The 13,870-nt window shown below is 38.6% G+C and overlaps 1 protein-coding gene across 1 annotated transcript in view; it reads right to left on the minus strand.

Annotated features, from left to right (window-relative positions):
• Positions 1–13,870, minus strand: part of cpne9 (copine family member IX) — a gene marked incomplete at both ends in the record, with an annotated part of 70,581 nt that overhangs the window by 35,296 nt on the left and 21,415 nt on the right. Inside the window, 4 exons of the mRNA XM_080030767.1 lie at positions 4,903–4,979; positions 6,648–6,687; positions 8,553–8,656; positions 13,599–13,645. Coding sequence (XP_079886893.1) covers positions 4,903–4,979; positions 6,648–6,687; positions 8,553–8,656; positions 13,599–13,645 — 268 coding nt within the window. The remainder of the gene's footprint in view (positions 1–4,902; positions 4,980–6,647; positions 6,688–8,552; positions 8,657–13,598; positions 13,646–13,870) is intronic.

Consider the following 13,870-nt stretch of genomic DNA (forward strand, 5'->3'; position numbering starts at 1 on the left):
CAAGAAGAGCCAAGCTGCTTGTGGTGGGGGTGATGGCAAGGGGTAGAGGGGGAAGCAGGAATGTCTGGGACAAAGCAATGGACATGAGCAGAATAGAGGGATCCATAAGGAATAATGTGACAGTTATGTATTTCTGCTCTGTTATTTTGTGTGTTTGGGCCGTTCTTTTTTTCATTCTAAATGTATGTTTGTCATTTAAGGGAATTGAGGCCAGGGGGGAATTTTTGCTCTCAGATATTTTAGGATTGTTGTATGTATGGAAGAAAAACAATTGAGATAACAAAAGTATGTGTTGAGATTATGGAATTTGAAATGTCCGCCTAAAGCTGACATAGTACAACTGGTTTACGAATATAATATGAAATGGTGCTGCATATATAACATGTATCCCTTTCTTTTTATGAATGGAGGCAGAATGTTAAATCTGCACTTGTAGTTATTGTTATATAGAAAAGGATCAAATGACCACACAATGTTAAGGGGTTCGCCCGGTAAGCGCCAAACCCCCATTATCTCATTATTGGCTTCTTACAGCTCACAGCAGGCAGCCGTTTCAGTGGAATATCATCAGCTTTTCCTGCATGCTACCTGCCCAGCAACCCAATAACACCTATAATTACTGATCAGCTGGTGAACATTGTGGAGCATTTAGCAGCTAAAAGGCCATATCTTTAACAAAGGGCTTGATGTGCATAATTTGGTAGACTGATGAGACCTTTTACTTAAACGCCAGTTTGTAAACGCTGCCATACTGAGAAATAGAGTGTTGTGGAGCTGATAGGCTAATGAACTTTGTGTCAACTCGTTTTGTGTGGGGATGACTTGAACTTTAGCGACACTCATTTATAGGAAAAAGTTACGCATATAGCTTTAACTTCATGAATTTGAGTTTTTAGTTGAACAGCTTTTTAATTGGTCATGCAATAATGCAAAGTCACTCACACAATTGGCCACACTGTTCTCTTGTTAAGGTTCTCAAACTATCACCAACTCTAAGAGCAGCAGACTTTCTTACTTTACAAGATTGAGAGTATGAAACAGCTGATATATTTGATTTTCAAAGGTCTGCACATCCGGTCACGTTTTCTTTTTGACTTGCACATTCACTTGTTTAAATTAAAATGTAGCGTCTCCAGCATGCTGCAAGCACACTTCTAGGGTCCTACTCTTATTTAATGGATGGATCTGGCTGTCAATGTCGGACAACCCCCCCTGTCAGAGTCTTGAAGCTCCATTGTCCCCCATTAATCACCGAATAAGTCATTATACCAATCTTTCAGACGGGGGTCATATTGTATGTAACCTTTCACGTATGTCTCTTTTCTCATTTCTCTCCTCAAGGTGAATTCCATTAATGGATATAGGGATGAGATGATTAATCAAATAGAACATATGACATGTTTGTGATGAATGTGAGTAATTGTCCTTGTCTTTAAAACTCCACCTAATTTGAAAGGGAGGGAAACATCTGTAATCACCTTATACTGTTTGTATCACAGAGTTTAAAAAGAGAGAATAGTCAAGGCTTTAAAAAGAACACTAGTGGAGTTGTGCAGAAGGTATGGCTTGGATGTCTCCCTCAATAATTGTTTTATAATTTTGCCATTTTTTGTGTCAAAATGCATGTGTCTACTAGCATCACATTCACTTTACATTCCAATGATGCCAAATAGTAAAATACTTTATGCTCTCCCATTTCAACTCCCGTTGCGTTTTCTCTTTAACCATCATTTGCCAGCACTGTGTGGGCGGATATTGCACCATCACTGGCGGATTGCTTGTCTGAGCATGATAGTCTTTTCTAAAACATGTCAATAGTGCTACTGGCAGGGGGCAGCTGCAGGGGCTTTACATCATAGCTCCTAGCTGACTGCAGTCAACACCAAGTCCAGCTGTATTCAGTAGGCAGTGATTAATATACTGTACTACTATTCCAGACCCATTTGCTTTTGACAGTTTGGGAGTGCAAATTAGTTGACTTGGATAGCAAATACAAACCATTGTATGTTAGAATACATCTCCATTTACTGAGAAAGACAGTGAGATGTGAGTGAAAGGATTCGTTTTAGCTGTGCCAGATCTATTGTAGCCATTGACTGTTGGTCGGTCCGTCGACAACTTGGTCCAGACTGAAATCCCTCAGGTATTGGATAGATTGAAATCTGATGGTCCCCAGGGGTTAATTCCTAATCACTTTGATGACCCCCTGACTTTCACTCTAGTGCCACAAGCAGATCAAAGGCCCAATCCCAAATGACTCCCTAGGCACTCCCACTCCGTGAGCGAGTGTCACTCGCTGTGGAGTCACACTCGCGGCCGTGGAGTGCCACTCGATCATTAAGGGCGAGGGTATAACAACGGTGCGACTTTGGCAAGCCCTCGCCCCTGTCAGATGGAAACAGGAGGAAACCTAGAGACGCCAGTTTGTTCAGTCTTTATTTCTCACCCTAAAATAAAATTCCACCACATTTATATTTCAAACAGCAATATTTAAATTCGATAACAGAACCTTGTATTTTTTAGGCCTGTTTTGCTATCACTTCACCTTCAAGTCCTAGTTATTTCATGCTAAACCTGTACACAGAACATTTCAGAAAGGATATTGATGATGATCTTATACAAAGCATTGACCTGAAACACTCTTTACATTTATATAGCCTATAATAATATACGCTACGCATGTGAGAGTAAAATGTAGTATTGAATAAAAACAAACTCACTCCCATGCTTTTTTGGCTGCATAATTTATTTTTTGTTAAACATTTTCTAACTGCATATTCTAAATTTTACCAGCTCAGTCTGTAGTGGAGAAAACGGGTGGGTGTTTGATCCGCTGTTAAATTATCCTTTTAGTTTAAACTTTACACGCACAGCATACAAAACCAGGGAAAAGAACAATAGTCTGCTAAAGCATGTATTCCACTTGTCATGATACGTAAATCTGCCATTACGACCAGCTAATCGCGGCAGTTAATTAGCGTGCATAAATTATAATGCACTGCAAGGGTGGTCATAAATAAGAAAAGTCATGCGCTCCAGCTGACTGACGTCACCACTGCTATTACTACCCCTCATCGGCTTTAAATAACAGTAACACAAATCTTACTAACAATATAAGGAAATAATAATCACTGTCCCTTATTAACTTGTGGGCATTTTCTTCATCTGCTTCGTTTTATCTTTTATCCACAGTCCTGAAAATACACTAACGGTAGACAAGTGGCATAATCAAATCAACAAGTGTAAAACAACATGTTCGTTCCGATATTGTAGGCTACCCTCCGGTTCCGTCATTTAGGGCTATGCATAAAGATAATCAATCAAATATAGATCTGTTAGAGGTAAGAGAACGTTTCATTTATAATTCGGGAAACAAACTCCATGGAACTCTCATTTGTAGGTTAGCTCTTCCATTCCGGACATACTTGATTGTCGGACACCTGCGTCAAACGTAGGGCTGAGCCAACATCGATGCAGACTCGGTGATCGAGGGCTTTATAACCCACTTACACTCAAGGCTCGGTGGTTTGGGATGGCACTCAATATGGCGGGCCCTCCCCGCGAACGCGCAAACAGAGGGATAGTGGATAGGGATAGGGTGTAGGGGGTGGATCTAGATGCCAAAGTTTCCCCTTAATAACCTAATATCTACAAGATGAATTCACAGAGTGTTTCAACCCGAGATGATGTAACCCAATAACTCAATCCTCCAGTGAGTTTTATTTTAGTGCCATCACAAGGCTGACACTTGGGGTTTTGTGTAAAATGTCTGGACACCTGGTTTGATTCAGTTCTGACACTGGCATTCAAGATGGATAGCGTTCCTTCAGGTGTAACATAGTGCGGCTAGAAAGCTAGTTGGCCAGCTATGCTAAACGATCAAATCACCAGTCAACAGAAAATGAGTTGGTATCTTATGGTGCTATAATTTATTGAACTCAACAACTTTAAGTTAAAGTGTCAATCATTTGCTGGTGCCAGCTTCCAAAATGTGTGTACCTTCTGATTGTTCGTCGTTTTAAATCTAGTTTATTTGAGTTTTGGTCTGCAAGTTAGAAACAATTAACAATCGAAACCTTGGATTCTAAAAAGTGTTGTACATCTTTCCCAATTATGTAGAAAACTGTATCAGATGATTCTACGTGTAAATCATCAAAAGTTGGAGTACAAGACAGCTCAAGGGATCCGAAATCACAGTTGTAAATATTTTGTCTTAAACTTTGAGTTACTTCTAGCTTTTAAAGCTCACATGTTCAGTTACCAGTCCACCCCCTAACCCTAAGTCCCCTTGTCCTTGGGATAGAATGGGTTCAAATCTGTGTCATTAACCGTCCTCACATACTTCTACTAGCATTTATCTTTTCACTCAATAGAAAACAGTGTGCTGCAGTGTAAATGAGCAGAAAACTCATGACTGTAAGATTTTGTACTCGTCTGTGATTCCGATATATACTATGAGATGAAAAAACATTGATTTCTACCATCCACGTATGACAAGCAGAAGATATTAGTAGATTCTGTATCCATCTATCAATATCCAAAGTTTTTCTTTGTCGCAATAAACCGAACTCTACTTCAACTACAGCTGGATGTGAAATGATGCAGCAGGATGATACAGCATGGCCTCTCACACTCTGATTAAACAAAATTCAGTAATAGATGAGGCTATTTAAACTGGGTGATTCTAGAAACACGGTATGAGTGAGATGGCTCATATCGTGCTGTGCTGTGTTCCACAGCAGTCATCAATAAATATGGAGCGAGGCTACAGAGGGGGACTCGTTTAATTTTTTCGCTCTCATGGACTTATTTATGTGCATCATTTCCAGCCCATTACGCAACACCTCAACAACCAAAGAGGGCAGAATTCTGTTATTGATGTTACAATGTATTGGGACTCACGAGAGGCTCCTCTCCAGCCGCCCTCCTGTGGAGCCGATGATTTCTCCAAGGGTACAGAAGGTCTGGCCCAGAAAGTCCTTAAGGAGGAATGAAAAGAAAAAATGAAGTGCATGACAGGGCCAAGAGATGTTCAAGGCTTCAGACTTTTTCAAAATGTTTTATCTATTTATACTCGAGAGATCATTGAGGGGTGCACCATCATTTCCAATGACGTCAACTCAAACAAAAATGTAAAGCAAAAACAACACAAACACAATGTACAATGCAAGTACATCAAATACACAACATGCTTATAAAAAGAGCCACAACCACTGAGACATTTAGACAGATGAAGAATGGCTGCACTGGAAATTACACCACACAACACATATCCTACAATATAGCCTATTGAAAAAAGTAACAGGTAGATTTAGACAGATTTAAGATAATATGTCTAAATGTGTTAAGGGATGTGAAGGTATTTAAGATAAAAACAGTGATTGGAGATTTTAAAGATTTCACAAGGTTCACTTTTTAATACCAAATGACATCTTTTTGGGTCCCTGGTGTCACAGCTTGAGCCAGATACTATTATGTCTGTTTTTGTTCATATTAACTCTCTGCATTTTAAGGCCATGTCCACGCATTCACAGGTGTTTTTAGTAACCACATCTTTTTATTTTTGTCCACATGCAAACATCACAATCAACCTAAGTAAAGTCATGTCCACACATACAGAGATATTTAAAGAATGCATTTTTCTTAATACTGTTTGCAGAAAAGGAGAAAATAAGTATTCTTAATAAAAGGACAGGAGTATTGATTAAAGGAAATAAATCTGACTGATCAATCAAGACAAGCTTGAAAAAATGTGAAGCTGTTCTTTTAAAATACCTTTCTCAATGCAGCAATGGTGGGATAAAATATTTATATTTCCATATATATTTCCATCTAACTTTAATGCAATTTAAAATTAAACACACATTTTTAGGATCTAATCCCACCTTGTATAAGCATGCAATAATATAAATAACTCAACCCCAGGAACTGCTGGTTGGGTGCATTATTTATCAAGTGATTATTTCTAAAAGCATTGCACTGTGTATATTGCATAAGGCAAAATAATGCCCTGAACCCACACACTGAATGTGTTTAGCTTGTATACATGTCCTGACATTTTCTGTTGTATACTGTGTCATACAACAACTGCTACTATCACTTTGAAGGCCCCTTCTGAAAGTTGGTTTACCTGAGCCAATGATAAAATGCGGACAGACAAAATGAGGAACAACACCAAGGGAGAGTTTCTCCGGGTGGGAGCTGTTGGTGTTTTTCCTCCATGGAATAAAATGTAAGAATGAGAGAAAAATACAATCAAATTAAAGTGAATGAAACATAAAATATGCCACTGAAATACTATTGGGAAATAAAAATTAACATTGATGAATAAATGTAGAATACTGTAATACCAGGACAGGACAATACAACCTGTAAATACAGCACTCACCTTCTACTCGCCCCACAAGTGGATTTGTTAAAAAGAGAAAACAAATACTTTTAACAGGAGACAGAGTTACAGCGAACTTAATGCTAGGCCAAATTAAATTATTCACTTGATTTATGCCGATTCATCATAATCCTCTTCACCCATTCAGTGTGAATTAGCTTTAACAGTATGATTAACGCTGAATACAATGTGATACATTAGAGGGCTGATGGAAATTGTCAGTCACAACTATCATTTGAGTTGGACATACTGTACTTACATATTTGGAAATGTTACAGCTTCTGGAGTCCACATTGTACCTAAGAGAAACAAATAGGGCATAAGAGTGGAATAACTTGTGACATCTAGTGCGGCTAGGCCTACGTGTACATATCAACTGGTATCAGTGTTGGACAGTGACACATTACTAAGTATCTTGTTACAGTATAAGTAGTGTCAGAGAGTATGATTTGAAATTCTCAAATCAAATTGCGTTGAAAAATACCAGCTATGCTCTATTACTTCAGAGCATTACTGTTTCCGATTTGAGACTAGTCCAGGGAATGTTAGTTTGAGCCTGGGGCCTGCTGCTTGTTAAGCTTGATTTCAACATTTATTTCTACACCTACAGAACAGTCATGTGGGTTTGTCGTGTGTCCAACGGGAAGTATACGAAAGCTAGGTTGAGCAACTAAATGTAATTTTATGAGTTTTATGAGAATTGGCATGCTGCTGCTAGCCTGGCTCCGCCCGCCCGCCTACTTCCGGCCAATTTCATTTTCCCTTCAGTAGTCAGTCTGGGTGTACAGCGCATTTCCCAGATTCTCCGGAGAATCTACAATCGTCCAATCAGCGAACAGAGCGAGTGGCTGAGAACGCTCCAGTTTCAGTTGAATGCTGCGTTCCTTTATACTCGGAAGAAGGAGATTTCCGACTTGGTAGTTCCGAGTTCCGACCTGTCTGTGTTCCAGTGCATCTGCTCGCGAAAGTATGGACGCCTAAAACCTTTCTCGTCCAAATAACTAAACGTTAGGCTCCAACAAGTTACCGTTGCCAGGTACCGGTAGATTCATAGACTACAATATGTAGTGAAGTCGGAAATTTCCGAGTTCCCTGTCCAACTGAAACGCACCGCCAGAAGCCGGCTCATGACACACGTGATGACCAAACGTGATGCGATTGGTTGGCTAATCCAGAGTGGCACTGGGCAGATCCAATAGTTTTAAACTTCGACAGACACCCGCCTCCAAGTGAGTGAACGTTTGCCAATTACAGCACTTCCAGACCTTCTGTCCAAATGAAATGAAGTACGATGGTCTGGTTGGACCAGGCTATGCTGCTGCTGTTTAGTGTTCAAATAAGTGAAGGAATACTTTACTTTAATAGCTTTACTAGCTAGTTCCCCCTCTTCTATCAATTCTAACACTATCATCTATATTTGCTATGCTAAGTTTATGGACTCCAAGCTCATACTTAACACACATACATGAGAGTTGTATCAATCCACTCATCTAACCTTATGCGAGAAATCATATATACAGTATATAAGCATAGGCTATTTCCTAATGTCAAAACTATTTCCCTACGTTTTAAAATCAGTAATACGTAAGGGTCCAAGTAACCTATTCAGCAATGCTAATAACTAGCAGACATTTTCCCAATAAAAAATATGTAATTAAAAGGGCCAAGAATTAGGAATATGTGAACGTGCTGTTGCCATGATATTATCTAGTCCATGCCACGGTGAAATGAATGCACATCTATATGCCTTGATTACAGCTACAGAGGCATGTCAGTGATCTTTCCCTGCATTGATTAAAGAGAACGGGTAGGTTACAGTAGGTGAATTGAACAGTATAGTTAAGTGGGTGAACAAACTCTAATCTAATCAGAGTCTACCAAGTGGCCTTGATTAATGGCCATTTTGTTACTCTCTTTCCACGATTGGACATTCCAGCATCTAATTTTAGCATCCATTCATTTAATTGGGTTTAATGATCTTTTCTCTGAACTGAAAACCTGCAGGGAGAGACATCATTTAGATGTAATCAAATTGACCTCCCTTAGCTTAGTTACTCTGAATCCACATTGCAATATGTGGATGGCAGAGTGTCTCAGTTTGAATTAAATGAATTCTGATATGAGAAAGTGAATAAACAATACTACTGTACCAGACTATACTTACACATCAAACCTTAGATTTTGTTTCTCTTCAAAGAAGAAATCCAAGACAAACTTCCTGACAAAGTCTGGATTCCGAGTGTTGTCGATGACCTCTGTCCTGCCAAACTACAAAATAACAGAAAACTATCATCAGAATCAGGTTTATTGGCAGGTGTATGTTAACGCATGTGCTATGGTCTGATATTGTTAACATCCAACACACATAAGCATAGAGAACATTAAAAGCAAGTCAAATTATATTCATAAATAATTTACAAGAACAATATCATAGTAAAGTAGGTGCTAATATTCCTTTCTTTAAAAAAGAAGAGCTATACAATTGTCTGGAGTACACAAAATGATTACATTTATTTTGCAAATGATCTCAGTTTTTTAAGAATTAGTTTTAATGTAACACATTGATTATTTATATTGTACATTAATATGACGTAACATTTCTATGGGAGGGTCTCAATGGGGCATTGGGGCCTTGGTGATGGGGCTGGCTGCTGATGTAGATAGTATGAGTAGATATTAGCTGATTTTAACCAAAACTATTCTAGATTACAATCACTTTGCAGTATGCCTTTATATGTTATTTTGCTAATAATCAAGAAAACACACCAGAGAAAAAAGGGAAAACAATCAATGAGGTTTAGCAGCAACCCATACTATGTTATAAGTGTTACATTTCACACAAGATTGTAATCCATGAATACAAGTCTCATTTGTAAAATAAATATGAGTACACCTTATCACACTGAGCGTCAATGGGCTATGTTCAAAATTGTGTGTCTCCAAAGAAATGTACATATTATTAGGCTACTATTAGAGCAACATTAGAGCCAGCTCTCCATCCTGCTTGCTCACAGCCTGAGTCCCAGCCCAAGCACCTCCCTCCTGGGCCAGGGCCGTCTCTCCATCTCCCCGACAATCACCGCAGTAATCCCCCTTGTGGACTGCCAGCCTTCGCCTAACACTGCCTGGCTCCACAACACAGTGTAATGAGGTATTGATCTTGGCTTCTGCCTCAGCCGCGCAGCCTCAATACCTCTACTCATGTCTTTAGTGCCCGGTGCACATAATCCATGCTATCAACCCTGTCCCAAGCTTATCCATTACCATTAGGCCTCCCAAGGTGGGTGCACTGGACCTCAGTGCCCATGCACCGGCTGTATCGATCTTAAAGGGACAATCCTGTGATATTTCCTTTATAGTGTTTCTATTTTGGGGAACTGGAGGCCTATGGTTAGATTGCGTGATTGGTTAATAGGTGCTGGGGCATTATAGGTAAAGATTAGGGAATTGCTCTGTTACTGGGTGGGCATGTTTTCCATTGGCCTAGACTAAAGTAAGCACCGACCGATATTGATTTTGGAGTGCCGATGCCGATTATTTTCAGAGCAAAATTACGATAACAATTAAATCGGCCGATTAAATAAAAAAAAAATCCCCAAAATATATGTTGAAAAAATTAAATTTTTGGAACCCTTAAACACCTTTTACTGTCGAAAATGTGTACAAGAACTTTTTCTTTATTGCAATACGCATTGTCTAAAAAAAATAAGTGTAACAAATATGTCTAAATTTAGACATTATGCATTTTATCTTACTGCACCCAGCCCTCTGGAACTCCCTCCCCCAAACATCAGCATCTCAGACTCAATAAACTCATTCAAAAGTCAACTCAAATCTCACCTCTTTAAGGAAGCATAATGACACCTGACTCCACTTTAAACCTTATTTTATTTTTTTCTGTATTTTGTTTTCTATTTCTACATGTATGATTCTCTATGATGTAAATTTTCTTTGAATGACCTCCAAAAAAGCGCCATATAAATTCTATCAATTATTATTATTATTAACAGTCAAGCGATGACCAATGCCTCTGCTATTGGTTGCAGGGGGAACTGTCAAGTGTAAATTAATCCAATATATTACAACACACCTGCTGCTGCTGTAAATAGGCTATAGCATTAATGATATTAATGTAGGCTACCTCCATGGCAGCAATACATTTCATAAATGATTGCTGTATGAAATGAAAAAAAACGGCCAATGCCGATAATTACGAAATATGCGATAATCGGCCGATAAATCGGTCGGGCCCTATTGCTAGGTTTCAACATAGGCTATGCACATTAAGACGAAACCAAATAGATAACTGACAAAAACATATAATATCGCAAAAGTTTCTCCTTATTTTACTGCTCTTCAGTTCACTTCCTTATTTATTCAACTTCTTCACTTGCCCACACAAGTGTAAGCACTGCTTGAAATGGACTTATTCAGCTTTTATTCGGGTTTAAACAAATAGATAAGATCACCAGTGCTGCACAAAAGAAGGATTTCCTCCAATGTGATGTTTTTTCCAGAATGGCTTGAGTTTGAGAATGTGAGATGGAGTGTGTGCAGACCACAGTACAATAGTTGCATAATTGGAAAACACTTGAGAACCAGTTAATTGCAGGGGTTTTTGCAGAGATATGTTGCCACGGAAATCTGAAGGTTTCAAGCTGGCAATCGGCTTTTGTTTCAAAGATATTGCAGTAAAAGTACTTGAGTAGAGCCCCAAAAAGAAAACAGGAAAATAAGAAATGAAGCACAAAAAACAATAACATTAAGTGGGTTAGTTTCCATAAAAAGAAAAAACTATTCACAATGGAGGGTGGAAGATGGTCGGAGACATCATGTTAGATCTTTAGTGATAAAAGAAGTGCTACTTCCGAAGATTGATTTTTTTCTCTGCTTAAACAATAAAGATACAATAATCCTGTCCTTCAAAGGACAACATTTCATCTACAAAATGAACCATTTTGTATTGAAAATGGCAAAACATGTCAAAAGAAAACCAAAGATTTGTCAGGTTTCCATTCAAGAACATTTATCTGCTTGTGGTGTCGGTGAGACGTTTACTCTGCTGATTGCATTTAAATCATGCCGTGTTTCTGATTAAGCCCTGCCGCATGCAATGAAAGGTGTGATGTGTCTGGAAGTGAAGGGATCAGCGGTATACCGTATACTTATTCAGTGTTGACTTTGAATTTGCAAAAGGGTAAATACACCCATTTGCAAAGTGTCATAGGCAAGTTAGTTTGGACTAAGAGATTACATCAGAATATGTCCTTGTGCCAGAGAGACATAGCGATAAAAGAGCACAGTGAGAGGTCAAGGAGAGCAGATGGCGCATATTTAATGAGAAAACAAAAGGAAGCTCCCTTGTCTTACTACCAGCTCTGAGTCATGAGGTGAATTAATTTAGTCTAACATAAGATATACGTGATACATTTGTATTAATTTACTCTATTACCTGTGCTATTACAGTTTTTCACAATTGCTTAAACACATTTTCTGATAGACTACCTCACTTTTTCAAAACCCTAAACACAAATTTCAAAACTCAAACACAAAATGCAAAATCCTTCACTTCTCTTGCAAAAGCACACTTTACCCTCAAAACAATGTTAACTCTTCACTAAATGGTGTTTTCTTTTCAAATGACAAACACATACATCATATGACTAGACATTTCTAGCACTCATTGAACACTGGTGTGCAGAATGGAAAACACTATAGTATAAATGCAAACCACTATATGAATGCTTTATCAGTAGAATTATGCCTTTGCATGTTCATATACTTTCACCTACTACAGTAACAACAAATACTTTACGGTTTTTGTCAAATGCTAACACACATGTTGCAGAATAGTTTATTTTGCCATTTCAAACAAACACAATGAATAGGTAGGACTGCAGTTCAAGCATTTCAGTGCGTCAGTATAAACTACTGTACTGTACAGTAAAAAACAATTACAGTAAAATTAGGGAACAATGGTAAAAAAAAACAGTGTTGTAAGGAATTGGGTGGTTGGATTATGAATCCTTTTATGGATTCCGGCTCCTGTTTGCGTCTGGCCACTTCGCCTCATCAACATCACACTCAATGTCATCTTTTGAGAAGCAACAGGGAAATGATCACCTGATATCCAGTCTAAATCTCCTAATTATGGAGCGACTCAGGTTGGGCTGCACTCTCTGTCCAGGCTCCCTCATTGATAGGCCATGATCTATAACATGGTCCACTATAGTGTCCCTGTTGTATGTGTCTCTGTCTGTTGCCTTCTTTGTCCTCGTCCTCCTGTCGCTCTCTCTCCTCCTCTTTCCTTGACTCTTACTGTCTCAGAAAGGAGCTGAGCTCACCTGGGGTCTATTTGTAGTGCTAAGGTTAGACTGATTGGTATTCAATTAGTTTTTTTTTTTCAAGAAGTGTGTTGGAGAATTTCAAACACAGTGCAAAGCATAAATCGTGTTTGTAGGGTTGGTGCTTTGGTTTAGGGCATAGTTACAAAAGTTAGAGGTTGTGATGCTGTGGTCATAGCAGTCACTTTTAGTGTTTACAGTATTCGGCAAAAACTGTATTTGTACCAAAATGTGCAGTTTACTGTAAATCACAGCAAACAGGAGCTCATCTCTGACCCTTCTATAGCTAACTGCACAAAAGCCTTTTGAGTTTAGAAATTTGATTGGCAGTGTGTTCTGTGTGACTACCATGAGAGAGAATTCAGCAAGAGTGTGCAAGATATAGAGAATTGTTTGTAGTGTTGTGAAAAATGTGTGTTTTGGAATGAAAATATGAGTCTAAGGCAGGAAATGTGTTTGGAGTTCAGCAGAATTGGTTAAGCAGTTGGTAAATTAGTTTCAGATTGTGCACATTGTGTCTGATGTTCCAAAAAATTTGTTTAAACAATTGTGAAAAACTGTAATTAATCAGCTTGGGTCACATATGAAGCATTCTCTTCCCTATACCAGAGTCCATTTCAAGCAGTGGTTAAACTTGTATGGACCAAGTGAAGAGGTTGACATTTTAAATGTCCGACTTACAACAATGTTCTTAGGGTTTTTCGCAATGAGTTGATATGCAACTCTCTTAGTTCTGACTGAAAGGCAAAGTCTTGAAGTTAATACTCATTAAATTAAATTGCCTTCCTAACGCATACACACATGTCTGGCAGACAGGTAGGTACAAATGATATTGATATCAAAGAACAAAGTGTTGCATAACTTACCTCCCTCCATTCTTTGGTTCCAACAGCCTGCAAATACAACACGACCACTGGCAGGAAGAGAGGAAGCCGTAGGGGGAACATAAGGAAAGATAAGAAAAAAATGGAAAGTTGTTCAATTTTAGTGATTACCCTGATGGTTTTCACATGTTGGGACCTGCAGCCCTCTAACAGATATTAAAACGCCCAGATAAGAAAATCAATGTGACCCAAATCCATTTTCATTATACAGGTCCTTCTCATATAATTAGCATATTGTGATAAAGTTCAATATT

The sequence above is a fragment of the Ammodytes marinus genome (genome assembly GCF_949987685.1).
Source record: "Ammodytes marinus genome assembly, chromosome: 7".
Classification (NCBI taxonomy): Eukaryota; Metazoa; Chordata; class Actinopteri; order Uranoscopiformes; family Ammodytidae; genus Ammodytes; species Ammodytes marinus.